This window comes from Staurois parvus, unplaced genomic scaffold (genome assembly GCF_062004578.1).
Source record: "Staurois parvus isolate SC_StPar_1 unplaced genomic scaffold, SC_StPar_1.0 ptg000553l, whole genome shotgun sequence".
In the NCBI taxonomy this organism is placed as follows: domain Eukaryota; kingdom Metazoa; phylum Chordata; class Amphibia; order Anura; family Ranidae; genus Staurois; species Staurois parvus.
Window position 1 is genome coordinate 1228208 of NW_028318349.1, and position 24853 is coordinate 1253060.

At 40.8% G+C, this 24853-nt stretch overlaps 1 protein-coding gene across 1 annotated transcript in view; it reads left to right on the plus strand.

Moving 5' to 3' along the window:
- Window positions 1-11448, plus strand: part of ARHGAP5 (Rho GTPase activating protein 5) — a 104795-nt gene extending 93347 nt beyond the window's left edge. Inside the window, exons 5-7 of the mRNA XM_089691194.1 lie at window positions 2125-2256; window positions 6784-6889; window positions 10522-11448. Of these exons, the coding sequence (XP_089547320.1) occupies window positions 2125-2256; window positions 6784-6889; window positions 10522-10855 (572 nt within the window). The 3' untranslated portion in view covers window positions 10856-11448. The remainder of the gene's footprint in view (window positions 1-2124; window positions 2257-6783; window positions 6890-10521) is intronic.
- Window positions 11449-24853: the final 13405 nt, after the last annotated feature.

Below are 24853 nucleotides of genomic sequence, written 5' to 3' on the forward strand. Positions count from 1 at the left end.
AGCATGTTTGTTTTTTTGGGGTTTTTTTTTTTTTGTATGTTTTGGAGAAATGTAATGTATTAAAGGGGTTGTCCACTTCTGGGATAGCCGCACCCCCCATACATGTCATTCAAGAACAGTCTATTTATTTTCCCATAATATTTATTGTGTATTTTAAATTGTGTTTAAGAATGGGAAGCACCATTAATTTATGGACAAGCTGTATATTTCCGTTCATGTGGAAGCCAAATTCAGGCATCTGGCGAGCAAAGCTAAAAATTTGTGCCAGACTTGTAAATTTGTATTGGCACTAATAATCCTGGATCCTAAGCAAGGCTTTTGTTTGATACTCTATAAATATAAATGCTGCTGGCAGCATTCAACATGGACTGAATACAGCTATCAGTTCATTTTTCCATCTTCTGCCCAGCTGATCTGCACTGCTTTGTCAAAGTTACAGCACTGGGTATTTTATGTTTCACTCCTGAGCACCCTGCACTTATCTGTTTGAACCTATAACCCATTCGGTTCTGCCAATTACAGATCTATATCATGTTAAGATTGGTTGACTTTCTAGCATCAGGACATAGCATCTGCTACTCTGGCAATTAAATGCAGTCTGGTAAAAATGGAAAATCTTTTGTGTACATTGATATCTCAATTTTTGGTAGGCACTACAGACTTAAAAACACCTAATGGTTTATTGCATCCCTCTTGGACTGCAGGACTAAGATCTTTGTACAGCTGATGCAGTCATCATGCAATGCTGCTGTCCAGCTCACCCAAAGAGTTGTTCTTTTAAACACAAAACTTCAAGCATGGCGGAAATGGAGTTCCTAAAAGGCATAAGAAGTCAGTGGTGGCTTAGCCCTCTAAGTTGTATCTGTAACTGAGCTGTTACTCTAGGGGAAACTGATATTTTAATACGTTATGTTTTCTGTTTATGTTCATTAGGTAAATATGGAATTTTGCAGTGAGTTAAGAGTTTCAGCTATCTTGTCACTTCTTTAACAGCTGGAGACCCAATTATATACTCCATTTAGCTTTATTATTTAGAATGCTGTTTAGTTTGTGCAGATTTCATATGTTACAGAATGTCGAGAGGGTTAAAGTGGTTGGAAATCTCAGACATGAAAAATGAGCAAAGCATATCCCTCTATAGCCTGCAGTTGCCTTAATCCAAAGCACTGTCATGTGGTTTCTCTCTGATCCCTCTGCTGTCTGCTTAAGTCGCTGAAAAAATCTTTAAGCCAACACCTCAGCGTTCCAGGAGACAGCCTGCATCCCCTCCAGCACACATAGCAGGTGTCTGGCAGTCTCAGCTCTCTGTTTTTTTCTGTGAATCTGCATACAGGGGGTGTGTCCCTTTCCTCAAATCCGTTATCAGATTTCACTGAGATCTGTGCTCTAGCTCTGTAGTGTCTGTGTTGTCAGTTCCCCACTCCCTGCTTTCTATGGCTGAGAGTTGCTGGGTAAAATGTGTGTTTTTAGGAGGCTGTAGAGAAGAGAAGGCTGTTGATAAAGGCTACAACTTATGTAAGAGGATTTTTTTTCATCTTTATGTATCACCTGAGGCTAATTACTGCAATGGGTTTATGTAAAGGTTTACAACCACTTTAAAACGGATCATTGATAATGAAAATTCTCTAATTTGAAGAATGGAGAGGAACTGATCTGCTTTCTGAGGACGACTGGGTGGTTAATGGCTCTTAATGTTTGCCTAATTCCTATTTAGAAACAAATGAAAGTAATTCTGAACTTTTAGAGGAGTAGGCACCATTTAGGTGTTGATGAGTATCAATATCTTATCAGTATGTTGCTGCAGGATGTCTTTTGTATACAAGTGTCCACTTTCATAAAGGTTGTCACTGGAGTAGTGCAGTGCCTTGTCTTAAAAAAAAAATAAAAAAGAGTGAAAGGTAATTGGAATGTGTAAGTCCTTTATTTAATCAGCAGCTTTCAGTTCTTAGCCATTCTTGCCCTTGCTGCCCTGTTGCTTGTGTTTTCTCACAATTCATTCATCAACTTATAGATTTCAATATGGCTTTTCTGTAGTATATGTATGCATTCATGTCTAGGAGATTAAGGTATTACTGTGTTATGGCGCTCATTCACAGTTAATAAAAGATCATTTCTGTTTTGCAGATAATAATTTGAACTTGGCTTCAATGGAGGTGAATGTGAATGCAGTGGCTGGTGCTCTAAAGGCATTCTTTGCAGACCTGCCAGCACCTTTAATACCATATGTTCATCACCCAGAGCTTCTGGAAGCTTCAAGTAGGTGACATTTGTTTACATTAGGTGATCATTGCAAATTTAAATTTGTTCTTTAAGCATCTATTTAGTCTCCTTTGATTGATTCAGTGTTTTGTGTGTCTGTGTGTAACTTGCTTCAAGATTTGGTTGTAAATTAGCTGTCCAAGTTGCTTTGTGTGTCTTTTCTTCGTATTGAAAAACAAAAGTATACAAAAATACTTGTATTATGCTAAGGCTGGCCTTACATTATACAATTTTCTTGTAGAATTTTCCTTAGATTTGCCAAAACCATATAATATGAGGTAAAAACTTTCAATTTGTTTGTGGTCAGGCAGGCGCTTGTATTACATAGTTGAAGGTAAATTTAAGGGAAAGAAAATTGTATAATGTATGGGCAGCTTTAGTCATTTCATTTGAGTATATAGTTAACCTGTTCCTGCCCTGCCAATAGCAAAATGACGGCTGAGCAGGACTCTTGTCCTCTGTCAATGTGGGTGGGCATCATATGATGTCCTCCTGGATTGCGCCTCGTGCGTGCCTACAGGGTCGTGCTGTGGCAAGATTTGTCACCGGCTATGTACCTCGAACACAGCCGCTAACAGATCTGTGTACTGGCTTGTTGCCAGTACCATGTGACCACTGTAACAAATCACAGCAGGTCACATGACATTTTTAAACAATGGATGGCTTTCTTTCATGCCATGTGATGTCACAGTGATCACACGTAAAAATTGGCCTGAGCAGATGGGGGGTAAAAATGCCCAGTATTGAAGTGGTTAATTACTCTTTTGCAAACCTCAAATGAAATCGCAACAAAACATTTTATGTGGTACGAGCTAAAACTTCACACTATAATTTTTGGAGAGCCCTTTTCTTTGCACAATTTTTTTCTTTTTTTTTTTTTTTCAGTTGGCGATTTGGCAGTTCAGTAAAAGTGATGCGCTGTGGTTATCAGGCACTGTCTATGCTTGATTAGCTGCAGGGGAGACATTGGAGGTATATTAAACCCCTGATGCTTCCATGAAGAGAAGCTGCCTGCTGCCCATGCTATCATATAAGGGCTTGTTAGCACCCTTGTGATGGCATTAAAATTAAAGTGGTTGTAAAGGCTGAAAGTTTTTTTACCTTCATGTATTCTATGCATTCTATGTAAAAAAACCTGTGTGCAGCAGTGCCTCCAACCTCCTCCGCGATCTAGTGATGTGAATGACAGCCTCGGCTGTTCTGGGTCTTCCTCCTCATTGGCTGAGACAGCACATGGGAGCCATTGACTCCTGCTGCTGTCAATCAGACAGCCAGCCAATGAGGGGAGGGGGTGGGGCCACGCCACAGCTCCGTGTGTGAATGGACACACGGAGCAGAGGGTGCCCCCATAGCAGGCTTCTTGCTGTGAGAGCACCCAACAGGAGGGAGGGGCCAGAAGAACCTGCGGGGGACCCGAGAAGAGGAGGATCCAGGCAGCTGTGTGCAAAACTGCACACAGCAGGTAAGTATAGACATGTTTTTTATGAACCTTTAGAATAGCTTTAAATGAAAAAAGTGTTGAAAATTAAATTTTAAATAAACAGTTAAAATTAATATTCAAGGCACCTCTATTGTCCCACACACGCATGGAAATATGTGAGCATAGGGTGCTCATTTGTATGTAAACTGCGCCATGAGTAGGGTATTGCCAAGGAGATCAGAGTGTGAACAATACATCTACAGTGGGGATCGAAAGTTTGGGCACCCCAGCTAAAAATTTGTATTATTGTGCATAAAGAAGCCAAGGAAAGATGGAAAATTCTCCAAAAGGCATCAAATTACAGATTAGACATTCTTATGTCAACAAAGTTGATTTTATTTCCATCATTTACACTTTCAAAATAACAGAAAACAAAAAAATGGCGTCTGCAAAAGTTTTGGCACCCTGCAGAATTTATAGCATGCACTGCCCCCTTTGCAAAGCTGAGACCTGCCAGTGTCATGGATTGTTCTCAATCATTGTCTGGGAAGACCAGGTGATGTCAATCTTAAAGGTTTTAAATGCCCAGACTCATCTGACCTTGCCCCAACAATCAGCACCGTGGGTTCTTCTAAGCGGTTGTCTAGAAAACTGAAACTGAAAATAGTTGACGCTCACAAAGCTGGAGAAGGCTATAAGAAGATAGCAAAGCCTTTTCAGATGTCAATATCCTCTGTTCAGAATGTAATTAAGAAATGGCAGTCATCAGGAACAGTGGAAGTTAAAGCAAGATCTGGAAGACCAAGAAAAATATCAGACAGAACAGCTCGCAGGATTGTGAGAAAAACAATTCAAAACCCACGTTTGACTGCACGATCCCTCCAGAAAGATCTGGCAGACACTGGAGTTGTGGTACACTATTCCACTATAAAGAGATACTTGTACAAATATGGTCTTCATGGAAGAGTTATCAGAAGAAAACCTCTTCTACGTCCTCACCACAAAAATCATCGTTTGAACTTTGCAAATGAACATATAGACAAGCCTGATGCATTTTGGAAACACGTTCTGTGGACCGATGAGGTTAAAATTGAACTTTTTGGCCAGAATGAGCAAAGGTACGTTTTGGAGAAGAAGGGGCACAGAATTTAATGAAAAGAACCTCTGTCCAACTGTTAAGCATGGGGTTGGATCAATCATGCTTTGGGGTTGTGTTGCAGCCAGTAGCACAGGGAACATCTTAAGAGTAGAAGGAAAAATGGATTCAATAAAATTTCAGCAAATTTTGGATGGTAACTTGATGCCATCTGTGAAAAAGCTGAAGTTAAAGAGAGGATGGCTTCTACAAATGGATAATGATCCTAAACACACCTCGAAATCCACGGGGTAATACATCAAGAGGTGTAAACTGAAGGTTTTGCCATGGCCTTCACAATCTCCTGACCTCAACATAATTGAAAATCTATGGATAGACCTTAAAAGAGCAGTGCGTGACAGACAGCCCAGAAATCTCAAAGAACTGGAAGACTTTTGTAAGGAAGAATGGGCAAAGATACCTCAAACAAGAATTGAAAGACTCTTGGCTGGCTACAAAAAGTGTTTACAAGCTGTGATACTTGCCAAAGGGGGCAGTACAAGATATTAACTCTGCAGGGTGCCCAAACTTTTGCAGACGCCATTTTTTTGTGTTCTGTTATTTTGAAAGTAAATGATGGAAATAAAATCTAACTTTTGTTGACATATTATAAAAATGTTTAATCTGTAATTTGATGCCTTTTGGAGATTTTTCCATCTTTCCTTGGCTTCTTTATGCACATTAATACAAATTTTTAGCTGGCGTGCCCAAACTTTCAATCCCCACTGTAGGTCCATAATTCACAAGTATTTCTGAATTGATAACTTGTAAAGGCTTTTAAAATTGCTTATGAACACTTTTGGGTACCATATTTTTTCGCAATTTTTGCAGTATTTAGGCTCAATATGTTTGGTATCTATTTTAAATCTTTCATATTTCACAAAAAATGCTATTATATTTTCTTTGTGTGCACTAAAATTCATTTTGGTGTGGTTTTTTTTTTCCCTGAAAATATGAATTTGATAAACAGCTGCGCACATATTGTGCAAAATAAATTGCAACTGCCACCATTTTATTCTACAGGGCCTCTGCGTTCAGAAAATTAAGTCTAGTTTTCTGATTGTAGACGCTGCTTTGTGGACTTGTTTCCAAGCAGAACCTCTACACAATGTGTTTACCCTGTCACTGCTGGGTAATCTGTGTTTCTCCATAGTTTCTAGCATTTTTTGAGGGGCACAGACCCATTACAGGCCTACTGATTTCCTTGATATTGCAGTACAGCTGGACAGTTGCGGTCCTTATCTCTTAGCTTTGTTTGGTTTGGCTTTCTCTGGAAAAGAGAACTAGCATCGACATGTGTATGCAGTGCATTTTAGTAAAAGCTGAGCTCTGAAGAAGGGAGTACAGCTCTTTTAAACAGGTCAGCTTTTTCAACCAGATGGTTCCAGGAAGGGACCCAGATATCCCATACTAAAGCATTTTGATATACGCCTACTATGCAGTTTCGTTTGTGAGTATCCATTTCTCACCATTTTATATTAATATGTATCATAATGCATGAGGAGTGTGCGCTCTCTTGTTTGTTTTTGTAGAGATTTGTAGATCCACAGTATATTCCACTTGCTAAGGTGCAGCCCTTCACAGATCTGGGAAACCTGTGGAGCATCCTGATTTTGAGCGCTGATGTGATTTTTGTTTCTATTAAAAAATGTTGACAAGAAGTGCATTGGAGTTATTTGGCGAGTGAATTTCACTGCTCATGCCTACTACTAAGGTCTGAGTATGTACCTAGACTGGGAAAACACTGACTGCTTCCTGGTAGGACCTAGAAGCCTTATCATAGGGACCATGAGAATGCAGTTGGGCAGTAGACTGTCTTTTGGGAATGTGTAATGAATATCTAATTTCTGTTCTGATGTTGCTTTATGGAGTATTTTTGTCTCAAAAGTAATATTTATTCAAAGATAAATTTTTTCTCCAGTAGTAGACTACATTTCTTACTACAGTTTTATGTACATTGTTCCTTCAGAAACCCAAGACAAGATGGAGAGACTTCATTTCTTGAAGGATATTTTACGGGCTTTCCCTCCTGTCAACTATGAGGTCTTAAAATATATTATATCTCATCTGAACAGGTGAGTTTATAACTTTCAGATTTATACAGTTTAGATGAATGATTACATTTATATTCCAGCTTAAAGTTTAGCGTCGCAATTTTACCACCTGACCAACTAAAGCCTACAGTACAGCCAGAGGGGGCTGATAACATTGCACAGCCTCAATGCTTTGCATTTGGGATGTGGCAAATTTAATGAGCGATGTAGAGTTGACAGGCAGTACTGGCTGTCAAACTCTTCCATTCAAGTCACTGGTGCCCACAAGGAACCCGAGAGCTAAGCACTTGGCTCACATTTTGGGCAAGTTTAGTCACATAGAAAATTACGTTTCAACAAAAAAACACAGACATTCAGGAGGTGTCAGCATTGCCTCCTAAACGCCTGACAGCGATTGCTTAGCTGCACTGTGAAAACTGATCCATGGTTGGTCAAGTGTGAAATTAACCTTGCTGCAGTATCTTTGTTGGAAGAGATTCACACTCACTTTTTGCCTCACTGGTAATTGTCACTCAAAAGTGAGGCAAATTCTTCCAGTGACAGGAATCAGAAATAAGATGTTTTCTGGAATCTGGTCATCTGGACAGAAAATGGGGATAAATACATCCCAGCTTTTCCTAATTTGTTGAAAATGTTTTGGATGATTTCCCTTATCTACAATGTAAGCTGATATGTTTGGCAGTCTAAATGGTGTTTGCTAACTGTTGTAATGCATACAGTGTACTTTCCAAACATTTCCAACAGTGAAAGAGTGATGGCGCCTATTCCTAACATTTTCTAATGTTGACCAATCAGGTGAAATTTGATTAGGTTTGGTTATCGTCGTCAATCCCTACACAAAAATGCCAACAGTTATCAAGGACTAATTCTATTTATTACTAGGGTCCGGATCCTTCCAGAGCCTGAAGCAAATCTGTGACGTCAACTGAGAGTGGACTTTACCCTACTTTCAGCTGACTCTGGGTCAGAGAAGAGTGCAAGTTGATTCCTGTGACCCACAAGAGAAGCATGGCCAAAAGCTTTGGCCAGACTTCTTTTACCTCTTTTTACTTTTGTGAAGAAATTTGAGACTGTAATATTTTCCTGCTACATTGTCTAGAATTGGGGGTAATCTCTTTGACATTCATTTTTGCTATTGAATAATACCCTACCACCTGACACAGATCATTTCTGTACTCTGGTTTTACATACCTGTAGTCACGAAGAATATGTGCAGTAATATACATTGGGAAGAATTCAGTAAAGTTGTTACACCACTTCTGTGGCATTAATCCTTCTTATTACTGTATTATGCCAAACTCATGAAGCATTTGCGAGACTTTTGTTTTTGACAGCGACTTGTGCACCAGATCCAGGTAGTTCCAAAATGTGCCATTTCTACGTTGTGTTGCATCAAATATGCCAATTTCAAAAGTGGAGCTAATAAGGAATAACTGTTTTGGTGTAGAGAAAAACTGTCTCAGACAGATTTTGTGGAAGTGACACGCATGCCTTCTGCATGCCTTCTAAATATTCTAGACTAGCACATTCTTCACCACTTTTAGAACACATGAGAGATACTTTCACAAACTGCCTGCACCAGTCTTTATCAATTCCAGGGATTGTATATTAATTGTAAGGTCTCTTGTACAGTGTGCACAAAAAATGCTGCTTTATACAGGTTTTTAGTTTTTTGGGGTTTTTTGTTTCCTTCAGCCTGCATAGCAACTCTGTTGGCCTATTTGTCTATTCGCACTTGGGCGTTTATAGGCATATTTGCAGAGGAGCATTTTCAGGCTGAAAAAAAAAAAATCACAAGTGCATTTTTGAGAGGAGCTTTCAAGCAGAAGAAAAATGCTTGACGTGCCTAAACACGGCTTTTAGAAGCATTCAGGTGTACATTGATTATAGTGAAAAATGAGCAGAGAGGGAATGTTTAGGGGGGAAAAATGCTTATAAACTCAAATGCCCATAAACACGCATAACATTCCACTATGAACACTTTTTATGCTGCTATTTCTGCCAGTGGCTAGTGTGCATGGGCCCTTAAGATGTTAGGTTTTACTGGGAATTCTGTGACCATACATGCACTTATAAAGGTCTTGGAACACATTACAGTTAAATTGATTTTAACCACATGCCACCCAGCCACTGTAGAAATACGTTGGCAGGGCGGCACGGCTGGGCAAAACCACGTTTTAAAACAGGTAGGGGGCGCGCGTGAGGTGCGCCACCGCCCTACCTGCCCCGCTGATCACGGCCACGGATGTCAGTCGCCGGGTCACAGCTGGTCGTTACCGGCTGTGTCCCGGCGATTAGCGGCAATCACTGACAGAGAGCACAGCTGCAGTAGCCCTGCTCTGTCAGTTTCCTGACATGCTGAGCAGGAGAGAAGAGTTTCTCTCTCCCGATCAGCTTGTCCTCACACAATTAACCCTTTCACTGAATAATAAACCTGAGTAGCAAAAAGAGGCCTGGTCATTAAGGGGGGTAAATCCTCAGCCAAGACTGACAGACACTAATGAACAAATATTGGTCTGGATACAAAATGATAGACACCATGGACTTGCATACCTTGTGTAATTCTGAAGTTACATAAAAATACTCCCAACTTGGAAAATCTGGCCCACTCTCAGGAAAATGATCTGAATTCAAGTAGGGGTTGAAACCGAGTTGGAGGAGCCTTAGTATGATGACGAATGCATTACAGGCCAACATACACACCACAGTAGTTCACATGTGGATGCTTTTTATGTGCTTTACTATTTGTCCCTATGTAAGGTTATCTTTGCTGGAAGCTACATTAAAATGTAGGAACCAGAATTTTTTTTTTTCCATTTTACAAACTCCAAGTGCTCCAAGGCTTCCATATGTTTTTCACTGAGAAGAGGCTTCCATCTAGCCACTCTGCCATTAATCCCAGATCGGTGGAGGGCTGCAGTGATGGTTGTCCTTCTGTAACAATCTCCCATCTCCATGCAGGACCTCTGGAGCTCAGTAAGAGTGGCCATCGGGTTCTTGGTTACCTCTCTTACGAAGGCCTTTCTCCTCCGATTGCTCAGATTGGCCAAACAACCAGATCTTGGAAGAGTCTTGGTTGTTGCAAACTTCTTCCATTTGAGAATTCTGGAGGCCACTGTGCTCCCGTGAACCTTCAGTGCAGCAGAAATGTTTTGCAGCCTTCCCCAGATCTGTGCCTTGCAATAATCCTGTCTCTGAGCTCTTCCACCAAATCCTTGGACCTTTTGGCTTTTATGCTGATACAGTACACTGTAGAGAGTTGCACCTTTCCAAACCATGTCCATTCAATTTAGTTTACCACAGGTGGACTCCAGTCAAGGTGTAGAAACATCTCAGCAATGAACAAGACAAATGGGAGGCACCTGAGCGAAGTTTCAAGTGTTGTTGCAAAGGGTCTGAAGACTTATGCCAGTGTGTTTAACTTTTTTATTTTTCATAAATTTGTAGATTGCTAAAATTCTGTTTTCACTTTGCCTTTATGGGGTACTCTGTTCAGATTAATACGAAAAAAAAAAATGAATTTAAACAGTTATAGTATTTGCCTACAGCATTGAAAAAAGTGACGGGGGTATGAATACTTTCTGAATGTACTATACATATTTCTTTTTTAATGAATCACATTGATCATCACAGTTTCTTTGTTGTTTCTGCAGGGTCAGCCAACACAATAAAACCAACCTTATGACTGCTGACAACCTTTCCATCTGCTTCTGGCCTACCCTTATGCGTCCAGATTTTGAAAACAAAGAGTTTTTCTCAACCACTAAGAACCATCAATCTGTCATAGAAACATTTATTCAGCAGTGCCAGTTTTTCTTTTATGATGGCGATGTGGTTGATTCTCCAAGCGTTACCAGTTCTCCGTCAGCACAGCATGGCAGTCCAGGACAACTAGCAACACCTCTAGTCCCTCTGCAGTTACCTCCTCCACTTCAGCCTCAACTACTACAGCCCACGCTGCAGGCTGACCCTTTGGGAATCATATAAATGGGCACGACTGTACTTTATTTAATAACCCCGGGTCCTTACTGACTGACCATAACACAGGAGAAAAACAGAAGACTGCTCACCTGTAGTAATATCCTAATGACACAGATTGATCCGATTTATTTTTAGTTCTTGTTATTTTTGTTTGTATTTTTTTAAACTCTTCGGACCGTCTAGATAAAGATCGATCTGTGGCAGGCCTTGTATGTGAAATTTTGCTGCTGCATGGAACTACAAATACTATACACTTCAAGTGTCAGGAAGATACTTATCAGAAGAGAGGATAACTCACAAAAAAATGGTTCTTTTCTATAGAAAAATCTAATTAAATTTACAGAAATAAATCATTTATCAAGCATTAGTGCTTTCCCAGCCCGTCTAAAGGCTGAGATTTATTTTGGTGTCAAAGCATCTGTGGTGTGCAGACGTGGGTATGTGTGGGTGCGTGTGGGAAGCCTGGCAGTGGGGTGGGTTATGGATTACTTGTTGGCGGTGCTTGGTTCAGAGCTTATCTTGTAAATGATACAAAGTAATAATTGTATGTACATATATAAATGTTTACATATTTCAGGAATAAACATCCATCCATTGAATCAATGTTTTGTTCTGCATGAAGAAATGGGTTAACAAGAAAGTAGTCGTTGATATCTACTATCATCTTCCACCTTAATTCATGAGTAGCTGCTTTCACTATAAAAGGAGTTGAATTTTTGAAATTTTAAATATTGATCCTAATTGTTTTGGGTAATCCTGAAATACACTGAAATGATTCTTTGTTTGAAAAAAAAAAAATGATCAGATGTTTATGAATGTTGTAGGGTGTGCTAGCACTCAAATGATTTTGAAGCAACTAAGCATTCTTTATTACCAGTAACTACATACAGTTGTGTCTGTATGTAACTGAAATATGCACTTTGACTTTTGCACAACAGCCATGTACTGGCTCTACGCTGTTAGCAGAGGTGGGCCAAAAAAATTCCATAAGACATTAAAGCGTGTATGGATACCCTAATAATTAACTTTTACTATCTCTGTTTTGGTCTGTTAAATTTACAATTGAAAGCATTTGTTATTTCTGTTGCGAAGAAATACCCATTGATTCTACCCAAAATTCATTGTGGTCCTGTGCACTCTTCAGTGTTCTCTCAAGCAACGTTATCAACCCTGCTCTGTATGTGTTTTGGAGATGAAGAAAGGGGAAAGGTGTTCTGTAGTCCAAACACACCTCCTGTCCCAAAGTGACAGTGCTGCTCATAACATACATACAGTGCAGTGAATTAACTTTGTCACCCTAGGATAAAAAGTGGTGCTTGCAGTATTACCAAGTGAAATTTAAAGGAAAAACATATTAGGCACTACACTGAAGTAACGATTATACATTGCTCAAAATAATTAAAAGGAACACTGAAAACACATCAGATCTCAATGGGGAAAAAAATATGCTGGATATCTACACTGATACAGACTGGGTAATGTGTTAGGAACGTAAGGATGCCCCATCGTTTAATGGAAATTAAAATGATCAACCTACAGAGGACTGAATTCAAAGACACCCTGAAAATCAAAGTGAAAAATGATGCAACAGGATATACTATTTTGCTGAAATTTCTTTGCAGCAACTCAAAACGGTACTCAGTAGTTTGTATGGCCCCCATTTGGTTGTATGAATGCCTGACAACATCGGGGCATGCTCCTAATGAGACAACGGATGGTGTCCTGGGGTATTTCCTCCCAGATCTGGACCAGGGCATCACTGAGCTCCTGGACAACCTGAGGTGCAACCTGGCAGCGTCGGATGGACCGAAACATGATATCCCAGAGGTGTTTTATTGGATTTAGATCAGGCGAGCGTGTGGGCCATTCAGTGGTATCAATTCCTCTATCCTCCAGGAACTGTCAGCATACTCTCGCCACATGAGGTCGGGCATTGTCGTGCACCAGGAGGACCCACTGGACCAGCATAGGGTCTGACAATGGGTCCAAGGATTTCATCTCGATTAGTTAATGGCAGTCACGGTGCCATTGTCTAGCCTGTAGAGGTCTGTGCATCCCTCCATGGATATGCTTCCCCAGACCATCACTGACCCACCACCAAAATGGTCATGCTGAACAATGTTACAGGCAGCATAACATTCTCCATGGCTTCTCCAGTCCCTTTTCACATCTGTCACATGATCTCAGGGTGAACTTGCTCTCATCTGTGAAAAGCACAGGGTGCCAGTGGCAGACCTGCCAATTCTGGTGTTCAGTGGCAAATGCCAATCAAGCTCTATGGTGCCAGGCAGTGAGCAGAGGGCCCACTAGAGGACGTTGGGCCCTCAGGCCAATCTCATGAAGTCTGTTTCTGATTGTTTGGTCAGAGACATTCACACCAGTGGCCTGCTGGAGGTCATTTTGTAGGGCTCTGGCATTGCTCATCCTGTTCCTCCTTTTTACAAAGGAGCAGTTACCAGTCCTGCTGATGGGTTCTACGGCCCTGTCCAGCTCTCCTAGAATAACTGCCTGTCTCCTGGAATCTCATCCATGCTCTTAAGACTGTGCTGGGAGACACAGAAAACCTTCTGGCAATGGCACGTATTGATGTGCCATCCTGGAGGAGGTGGACTGCCTGTGCAACCTCTGTAGGGTCCAGGTATCGCCCCATGCTACCAGTAGTGACACTGACCCTAACAAAATGCAAAACTAGTGAAAAACAGAAAAGATGAGTAAGGAATAAAATGTCAGTGGCCTCCACCTGTAAAACCATTCCTGTTTTGTGGGTCGTCTCATTGTTGCCCATCTAGTGCACCTGTTGTTAATTTCATTAACACCAAAGCAGCTGAAACTGATTAACAATCCCCTCTGCTACTTAACCAACCAGATCAATATCCCAGGAGTTTGACTTGATGCTATACTCTGATTTAAAAAGTGTACCTTTAATTTTTTTTTGAGCTGTGTATTGTTCATATATGTTTTGTTCTTGGGTTTAGGCACTTTATGTGATGTGCTGTACTCTATGGGAGAGTACATGCAGCAACAATATAGATTTTCTTTTTTCTCTTTATTCTAAAGGTAGCAGAGTACTTTTATGGAACAATATACCATATTAAATTACTGATGAAGCAGATCGATGTAAACGCAGCCCATATCTATAGCCAGATTAATAACTAGAAAAAGAGTAGAGAAACACTTTCCCCAGACTGGCCCTCACATCTGGCCAGTTTATTACACTGGAACGTCTATTTTTGCCAGAACACTTGAAATTTATGGTACTGATTTACATTTCATTTCCATTTCTTATAAGAAACAGTAGAATGATCCTTGAGGCTGTAAATCTGTTGATTTCCAAAATCCAAGGCTTAATCCAGAAATTTCTAGATGATCTAGTTAAACTTGTTCAATGTAAATACCTTACTCCTCAAACAGATGAAATGCCTGTGTAATTCAGAAAGCCAACCTCCAGTATGACAGGAAAGCTGCACAACATGTAAAATAAATGTTCAGTTCTTGTACTATTAACATTAGAAATATTTTTCTGCTTAAATGAGTAGCTGACAAATTTGATCCACACAAACCTGCCTTAATCAGTCTGGGCAATGAAGTTAGACTATGAAGAGTTCTTGGTGCATAAATGATCTCTTGACCATTTCTAATTGATTTCTTCTATTCATATGGTCTGCAGGTTAAACATCACCTGTACCATTGGCCCTTTCACACGTGTGTTCAGACGGATCCAGACTGCACCACTATGTACAGTACGTCTAGGGGGGAGAAGTAAATGAATGATCATCCATTTACATTCACATCCAGTCAGGTCTATTTTTTAAACCGAACAAGGCTGCGTCCATTTAGACATATATGAATGGATGTAAACCGATCCTGTCTGTTTACATCCATTACATTTCCAGGCAAGAAATATTTTTTGTTTATACTTTTGGCACCTATGATTGGTTTCTGCAACAACTAAAAAAAAATAGATGCAAAAAGGGATATAAACTGAATTGAACTGAAGATGGATTTAAAAACTGATATAAACTTAATCCATTTTTAATTGGCAAAAATATAACTGAATGGATGTCTGTGTGAAATGACCTTAGGCTTGCTTCACACTAGTACGATGAGATTTTGCATCGATTACAGGCGCAATTATGTAGTCGAGGTGGTGGAAACCTAATTCTTTCAGCATTTGACTTTATTAGGACATATTGCTTTTGGATTTTGTTATATATTTATTGTACTTGATATGTTATATCACATAAGTATTTCGGTCATGCTTTCAACGCTGTAATTTTTGTTTGTTATGCTATGTAGTCAAGTTGTTTGTGATTTTACTCCTGTGCAATTTTTTCGTGCGATTTGATGGCTTTGGTGCAAAACTTCTTCTTTTGAGAGACCAAAAATTTGCCTATGAAGCAAGTTGAGCGTTAAAAATGAAATTTCTTCCAGAATTGCATCATAATCATATGTTCATCTGATTTCTGTGCCTTTCTGTTGAAGTCAATGGAGCCAGACTTGCCCTGGAATTGCACGAGGATAGTGCAGGAACCTTTTCCAGAATAGCTTGTGGGAAGTCCCATTGCGTTGAAGGGCCACAATGTTATTTCCATTGTCATGTGATTTTGTGCAACTCAGGTCGCATCACAAATCGCACTAGTGTGAACCATGCCTCAAAATGGATTTGTTTTTATTATGTACCCAGTGTTGACAGCAGCCCCACATATTTGAATTGGGCCAAGTTTACATTATCCAGTTGTAGTGATGTACAATACATGCGCTGCAGTGCTATTTTCTTCTGGTAAGGCAGTATAATTTGGCTGTTTGTGCAGCCTGTGGGGATAACTACATTTAATAGATTTGCCCTGCTTTGTATAGTACAGTAGTGGCCAGAGTTGTGGACATTTATTCAAAAAAATTCTGAAACTCATGTTTTATTTCTAATGTAACGCGGAGTACAATTTTATATTATATTTATATTACAGTTATATTAAATACATTAGTTTTCAAACAGGAATGGTACATGCCTATTTTGTACAAAATATATATCTTGGATAACCTTTAAAAACAATAACGGCTTTCAATTTTTCTGGCATAAAATGCACTTTAGTTTTTCTGGTGTAATGATAATTCCAGCACTTTTTTTTTTTTATAGATTGTTTTTGGTTTTTTAGTTTTGTTTTTCTGTTGGTCGGTCTTTTCCGAAACCACGCTTTAGTCTTGCACAGAGATTCTCAATGGGGTTTAGGTCTAGGCTGTTTCCTGGCCTCGCAATAAGAATACGATGGAATGAAAAACAGTCCTTTTTATAGCAGTCTTTCTCCAACACGGTGCCATCTGGGTTTATCAGGGGTGCCCACAAACCACGGCATTCCAGATGATGGCCTAACAGATATGTAGCATCACAGAAGTGGATGGTCTTTTGTTGCGCCACATATGATATGGCATGTGTTTGTGCTGTCAATCATGCATCCCCCAGGACAAGAGACTGAGCTGCCACCGACTTCTCCTGGTCTCAGAGTAGCGATTGAGAGCTAGGAAGACTAATTCCTGGTCAAATGATCACTGTAACAGCCAAGTCTGTTTAAAAAAAAAAATAAAGATAAAATAGAATCAGGGCTTTGGTGTGTTTTAGGTACATAAAAAGAAGTATTTTACTGTCAGTGTATTTAATTGGGGGGGGGGGATCTAAATGTGCACTATTGTTTATTGGCCCTACTACAGGTACAAACCACAAATAAGTACACACATGTGGTAACTTCATGCAAATCAGGTGATGAATCATGGCAATGGCATAAAATCGATAGATGTATATATATATAATTTTTTTTAACTTTTGGGCCACTTTTTGTATAATAAAAACAAATAATCAGGAGACCCTCATTAATGTGCACCACCAAATGAAGGCCCAATTTATCCTGTAAAACTAGGTATTACCCACTTGGGGTGCCTTTTTAAGATTTTTCATACTTGAAAAGGGTGTTGCAACTGAAAAAAAAAGGTTAAAGTGGTTGTAAACAATTACACCCAGTGAAGTGACTGAATTCAAATGACATCTTATGTATGAGGGTTTTTCATGTCTGTGTACCTGTTTCTCTACAGCCATCGTTCCCCCTACATCCATTCAAAGTGCAGAATTTACCTTGGGATCTCAGCTCTGAAAAGCAGGGGCAGGAAGCTCTGAGAGCTGATTGGAGGAAAGGGAAACACCCCCCCTTCACACAGGAACAGAGCTGAGGCTGTCAGTCATAGGCTGTACCCTCTTCTGTCACCATTTTTCTCTTGGTGTCGGGAAAACTCATCAGAAGCGACTCATGCAGATAGCAGAGGAACAAGGCAGCAGACAGAAATAACAGTTAGTGCTCTAGACTGAGACAAGTACACACTATAGAGGGATATGTTCGTATTTCATGTCCGAGGTTTACAACAACTTTAAGAAATGCTGCTTTATACATCCTTGAGATGAGAGATCCTGCACACTTCACGGGAATTTCATTTCAATAAAGATAATGCTTCTTGCTATATCACCAAGGTTGGAAAGGACTGATTGTCATTGGATCATATTAAAGTTTTCTGACTGTCAAGGAAACAGCCCAGACCCAAACCCTTCTGAAAACTTCTGGGCAAGACAAGTGTGGTGTTGGAAAACCAACAATAACTCATTTCCATAAAGATAATGCTTCTTGCTATACCACCAAGGTTGGAAAGGACTGATTGTCATTGGATCATATGCTGCGGTGCGGTGTTGGAAAACCAACAATAACTCATAGAATCTATAATGAAGTGCTGATATTTTTGGACTAGAAATACGTAAAAACGTAGTGCATTCTATGTCATAAATTTACAGACTGTTACTGCTCCTAAAGCCTATCCAACCAGATATTGACATTTCTGTACATGACGAGTTTCAGTATTTTTTAGAGTAACTATATTGCTCCAAATTAGTCAAACCATATTTTTTTTCAAAATTGTCAATTTAGGCGAATAGTGTCTAAAGTCTGGTTTTTTGTTTTATTTTGTTTTTTTTAAACTAATTTGATAATGTAGGGGACAGCTGTGTCGCTGAGACAGGGCATGATGAGAAATGGGCCACAATGGCTAAATCAAAAAAAAACCTTCCCCACTCTGCCCAAAATTAAAAAAAGAATCCTTTAGCAGTAAATGTACATTAAAGTGCAAGGTCATATTCTTGAAAAATATTCCAGATCTCCTCCCCTTAGGTACGTACTTCCCTTTTAGAATGACCATTGCCTCTAGTACTTTCTGCAGCCAGATAATAAAGGTCCCATGACCAGACTAGAACGCCCTTAAATTAAGTAAGTATGCACATCTTTGCTTTACAGGGTAGCTAGCATAGGGCTTAGAATGAGGGTTGGAATATGTGTTAAAGCTTGACTTTTGACTGGACTTCTACTTTAATGAATAAGTGAACTTTAAAACAAATCCACATTTTTTCCTTAACCTAACTCGCTCTCCCCCCTCACAGATGCACGCTTTACTTCAACTTCCGCAGCCTCAAGTGATTTGCATTCTGACCATACCTGCGCATTAGTGCCCCATAGACATCTATGAAGCTGACCCCCGTTGTCTCCAGCCTCAGGCTGCATTCACACTTGAGCGACATGTAGCTTGAAGCTCAAAGCTCCAAAAACGCTCAACCTTAAAAAAAATAATTTGTTCTCTATGGTGCCTCACGTGATCAGGTGGGAACAGGCACCATAGAGAACAACTAATTTTTTTAAAAGTTTGAGCGATTTTTGGAGCTTCAAGCTAAAAATTGCTCAAGTGTGCATGCAGCCTAAAAGACAGCCCCATAGAAGTCTACAGGGCTGTAATGTGTAGGTGCAGCCAGGATACTGAGACTTGGGGTTCTGGATTTAAACAAAAGTCAGAGGCTGTGGCTGCAAGATCGAGGCAAGTATGCAGGGAGATGGTTGGTTCAATGGGGTCAAGGCAAAGGGCTAAAAAGTAAGCTTTGTCTTAAATTTAGTGTACTTTAACCACTTGCCCTCCAGAGAATTTACCCCCCCTCCCTCACCAGGCCATTTTTTTGTGCATTACTTTAACTGATAATTGTGTGGTCATGCAACGCTGCACCCAAATGAAATTTACATCTTTTTTTTTACCCATGAATTGAGCTTTCTTTCGGTGGTATTTGATCGCCTGTGTGTTTTTTATTTTGTACGATAGTCAAAAAAATTTTTTTTCTCAAAATTGTCTTTTTTATTTTTGCTATTTAAACATGTCCAGTAAAAAAATGTAAAAAAAAAAAAATCAAACTTTGTCATAAATTTAGGCCAAAATGTATTCTGTATGTCTTTGGGATTTTTTTTTTTTTAGCAATCTTTGTAAATTGGTTTACGTGAAAGTTATAGCATTTACACATGGTGGTATATATACTGGAATTTTTTACTAGTAGTCTTTAGATTGTAAGCTCCACGAGCAGGGCCCTCATATTCCTTCTGTACTGAAATGTATTGTAATCGTACTGTCTCTCTTATATTGTAATGCGCTGCGCAAACTGTTGGTGCTATATAAATCCTGTATAATAATAATAGTAATGGCGGTGATCAGAGACTTATAGCGGTACTGCGGTGGGCATTCTGACACTGGGGGGTACTGACTTGGTGTCACTGACATCCCTAGTGACACCAATACAGTGATCAGTGCTTAAAAAAAAAAAAACAAAACACTGACACTGTACTAATGGCACTGGGCAGGAAGGGGTTAATACGAGGGGTGATCAAAGGGTTAATTGTGTGCTGTTTTACTTTGGGCTATGTGTCTGTGTTTCACTGTAATCACACTGCTTTGGATGGCTGTGCACAGCACAGCCATCCAAAGCAGTGTGCATGAGCTGACAGAGGAGAACTGTATTGTTTACATAAGGTTCTCCTCCCCATCCTGGGCAATCGCCAGGCGCCAGCGAGTAATCACCGGCCGGGAAGCGGTGATTGAGTGCCGTGGCGGCACAGGTAGGGTGTGTGCCCCCTACACACAAATGCAAAATCACGGTTTATATACGTGATTTTGCGCATCCCTGCCGCCCTGTAGCAGTAAATCTGCTATAGGACGGTCGGGAAGCGGTGAACAAAAATTACTGTTAACAAAACAGTTCCTGGAATTTGTGTATAGTAAGTGCAACACTTAGAAAAATTTGATGTTACAGTATCTGACATATGTAAGATGAGCAGTCATGGTAGATAATCTTTACAAAATATTTATTTAGGTTTTTCAACATTTTAATGGCAACATACTGTAGTAAAAGTTACAGAAAGACCTTGTACAAGTCAGTGAATAACAGGAATTATGACAAATGATTGTAGCTCTTGGTATCCTTTTTGGTGGGCAGAGAGAATATATGCAGGTTTGTATACCATATATGTCATTAAACATTTCTTCTGTCCTTGGCCCAAACTGGAGCTGACGTCTCTGTTAAATCATCAGCTAAATAGTTTCACATGGATTTCTCAGTATATGGTATACAGTATGATTTGCAGTCCACCCCAGTATGACAAATTACATTTAATAGCTGAGAGAGTTCTGTGGAAAATGTGTCTTATGGTAGGCCAGAAAGCAGTGTAGAAAATATAAGCGGCTGCTAGGAAGATATCCGGAATAGTTCTATAAAACAATATATGTACAAACTTCACAACATGACCCCACCCAGGTACACAACAGTGGGTGACTTGTGTACAAATCCCAGTGTATGTATATTGGATTCCTTGGAAGAGTGAGCCTGTACAATATGAATTTATTGGGGTTCTTTAACAACCTGCATAATATAAAAAAAAATATCTTCCCATTGTTATTTAAAGGGAAAACACCAAAAATAATGTATTGCATTTTACCAAACCTTAGATGTGGTGTTTGCATTACTTTTTGTCTTTTTTAGGCTTTTGTCCTGTTTTCACCTGATGATCCAGCCAGTAACACACCTTCTTTATTAGAGTGCCCCCACTCTGCATGAAGGAGCAATAGAGACACTTTTGAACAGCAGCATTGTCAGTCTGGGAGAGCGTAGTGTTAGATGCACTAGCAGATTTAGATATGCTAACAAATATAACCACTTGCCTACTGCCCTATAGCAGAAGTACTGCTACATGGCGGCAGGCTGCACAAAATCACGGAAATATACGTTATTTGCATTTCCGGGGAGGGGCGCACGCGTGCCGCCCTATCCGCACCACTGTTGGCTGCTAGACATGTCAATCACCAGGTCCTGGCCGGCGAATCTCGTCTGGGACTCTGTGATTGTTGGCAGAGCTAATGGGAGAGACCTGTGTGTAAACAACACAGGTCTCTCTCCTGTCAGCAAGGACATGCTGCTTTGTATTTCTCGGCACAGCAGAGAAATACAAAGCAACGTGCCTCCATAGTAAAACGCACACAGTTAACCATCTGCCCCAGATGTTAACCCCTTCCTTCCCAGTGTAAGTGCTTTTTATTAGCACTGATCACTGTATTAGTATCGCTGGGGATGTCAGTAGCAGATGGTCCGTTCCCACCCAGTGTCAGAATGCCCGCTGTAGTTCCGGTATAAGTCGTTGGTTGCCGCCATTATTAGCATTAAAAAATTATTTTTTAAATTGCAGTATATATACCGCCATTTGTTGGCTCTATAACTTTCACATAAACCAATTATTATACACATTTGTATTTTTTTTTTTTTTTTTTTTAGCAAAGACATGTAACAGAATACATTTTGGCCTAAATGTATGAAGAAATTTTATTTTTTAAATTTTACTGGAAAAGTTTTTTTTTTTCTCAAAATTGTTGGTATTTTTTTGTTTATAGCGCAAAAAATAAAACCGCAAAGGTGACCAAATAGCACCAAAAGAAAGCTCTATTTGTGGAGAAAAAAAGGAAATACATGTCATTCATGTACAGTGTTGCATGACCGAGCAATTGGCAGTTAAAGTAACGCAGTGCCATATCGCAAAAAATGGTCTGGTCAGGAAGGGGGGTAAATCCTCTAGAGGGCAAGTGGTTAAGGCAAAATAGCTTATACTTTTTGAGCAGTTACAGCAAAACTGTTTTATACTTTAGCTGTTGATTTGGCAGTAACTCTGTCATTCCTTCTGATACCAAACTATCACACATGGTTTACTTTTAATTTAATAGGACAGACCAATTTTTCCCCCCAATGTAGTCCTGTAAGGCTATATGGTCTTTACATGTGCATGATGACATTGGAGGGCCCAACCAGTCTCTAGGTAAAAATATGTAAGTAATGAAAAAATACACTTTAATTTGAACAGTGTTAGTTCTAAAACAACTAGGGTTACTGTAGATAAATATTTTAAATGTAATTCTATAAGTTCTCCCATTTCTGATGACGGTAAAGTTTCTGCTACAAAGTATAGCAAAGTAATTTACAAATTGTGAGCTGAGTTTAACATAAACTGTGCCCTGTTCCTGTTGAATTATATGAATTATATATGAAATTAAGTTGTGGACTAGACGTTTCATGGCAGGCTCTGCATTCCTAGAGCTTTAATGGCCTTACAAGTTATGTGTGACAGGCTTGGCTGAGTTATTATGGTTTTATGATAGGGCAGAGGGAAGAGTTTTTCATGGTTGTGGAAACAGACATCCTGCCAAGACAAATTCGCTGGCATCCAGGCCTGGATTCTGGCACGTGTTTTAGTTAAGATAAGAGGCTCTTTTGAAGTTTGTTAAAACTTACAACTACAAATTCCATAGTTTGCAAGAGGAGGTAGGGAGGAAGGTCACTGCTCATGAAAACGAAATGGCTGAGACCTTAAGATTGCCCTCATGTACAACTTCCATGTCCCTATTACGCACAATCATTTCACGTCCCCCCTCAGGTGGTTGCATGCGAGGGAACTGGAATTTCCCTCCTGCTGCAACCGACTCCTGCTGCCGGCTTGGCTTGTCAGGACACAGGTCTGTTTTGCCCAGATGTTCACCTCTGGATGGTCTAGTACAACTGCATAGTTGCAGAACCAGGTTCTGTGGTGGAACCGTTCCGCCTGGGCTTCCTCGTGCGGAGCGATACGTCACACCCAATGGTCCTCTTTTCTAGCAATTCTTCCAGCACTCTTCCAAGGCAGGTATTCTAGCCAAAAACACTCCCTTCCCTGCTCTCCCAAACCACGAGTCGGAACTTTGTGTAGGGTGAAAATGAATGACTCTTTATTAAACACAGCTCAGTATATACAACTTCACCCCACCCCCCACCAGACAGCCTGGCGCCAGGTTTTCCCCACCCACAACAAACCCAACAATACAGTATAAACCCTATTAGAGCTGAATGACTACCAGGTCCCATTACCCTAAACAAACAGTGTAGAATGTCTGTGAAACATGTCCAGCTTTACAAAGGGAAGAAAACTGAAACGGCAAAATGGTATCACAAAGGGACAATTCGTCACAGGTTCCTTCTCAGAAGGGGGCTTTTCTTCTTAGCAATGCTGTTGTGCCAACAAAGTGGGTTGTGGGGGTAACAGTCTGCTGTAACCACTTGGATATCATGGCTGCTTCCGTGGTGCCCACCTGATCACAAGACACTTCTGTTCAGGGGTGTCATATGCTAACTTACTGAGATGTAGCTTAGTGTCTAGGTAGAGAATGAGATGTCCCTCTGGTCTCATTCATCAGGCCCAGGACTACACCTTACCCAAAGGTAGTGGCACCTGTGTACTCCTGAAACAAACAGGTGAATTCTGGGGCTTGTGTCACAGGTGTGCCGACTGGTACCTTCGTCCAGGTTGAACAGTCCTCTTTACATGCTGGCATCAAACACACCATTTCAATCTGTTTCCCATTTGTTCAGTCAGTCACAGGTTCAGCTGAGCCACAATGGTCGCTCCCAGGCGTCCTACTGTAGCCAGCTCTACCCAAGAATGACGTAACCTGCTTTTTGGCCTAGGGAGTAGGCCAGGGCATAATCGCCTCAGCCTTCCTAGTTCTAGACCTCTGGGGGTCTCCTACCTGTGGTTCCCAGTGCTCAACCTCTGCCATGCCCCTCTGACAGTTAGTGTTTGACGGTCATACTAGGCACTGGCAGTTTGTTCATGACTGGTGACAGGAGTCCAAGTTGTCCTCCCCAGACAGGGCAGAACACTGCAAGGCCCCTAAAGTAGGTAACCTCACACATTTCCACTCCACATCATTCATGACCCCTGGAGAGGTGGCTCGTGCGTTCTCAGCCCCAACTAGCCTTACTGTAAATTCAGGCAAGCCACATGGGATGGTGAAGGCTGACTTGTCCTGAGCCTCCTGTATTAGAGAGGTTGGCCCATACCCCCTGCTCAGGTCCATTACTGTTAGACAGTGGGCACCTGCCAACTGCTCCAATACCTCATGGTTCCTGGGCATGGGGTAGGCCAAAGCTGCAAAGCTGGTGTTCAGTTTTCCAAGGTCCCCACAAAGCCTGGTCATCTAATCCCTTTTGGGGACCAGGACTACAGGTGATGCCCAGACCCTGTGGAACTTCTGAACCCCTGACTGCAGCATTCCCTCTGTCTCTTTGGACCGTTCTGTCTGTGCCTCCCGTGAGATAAGGTGTGCTGAAGGCATGAAGGAAGGATACACTCTGCTGTCTGCCTCATGGATGGCATGGTGTGCCCTCCCAGGGTTTCCCTGAGCTCAGACACTGTTTACCATAAGCACAGCCAGCAGCGCTGTACATGGATGGAAAGGAAGGGTGATTGGAGCTGAAAGGCCTAAGCTCAGTCCCTGAGGGCCGGGTACCAACTCTAATAGGGCCCCCCATGCTTCTAATCCAGGTGTACTGCCACTGCCCAGGACATGCATTGTGCTGGGGGCTTGTGGGCGGTTAAAGCTAAGCCAGATATAATTCTGTGTGACTTCCTCCCTGGCTTTAAGTTTTTCCCATGAACCTTCACAGACCATATCCGATGACACTTTCCATACATGTCCCCTAGGCTGACTGGACACAATGAGCAGCTGGTTAACTCTTTCAGTCCCTAAGCCCCCTGCCTGTAGACTATTAATTCCTAGCTCCTTACTGTCCCAATCAAGCTGTTTACCTATCTC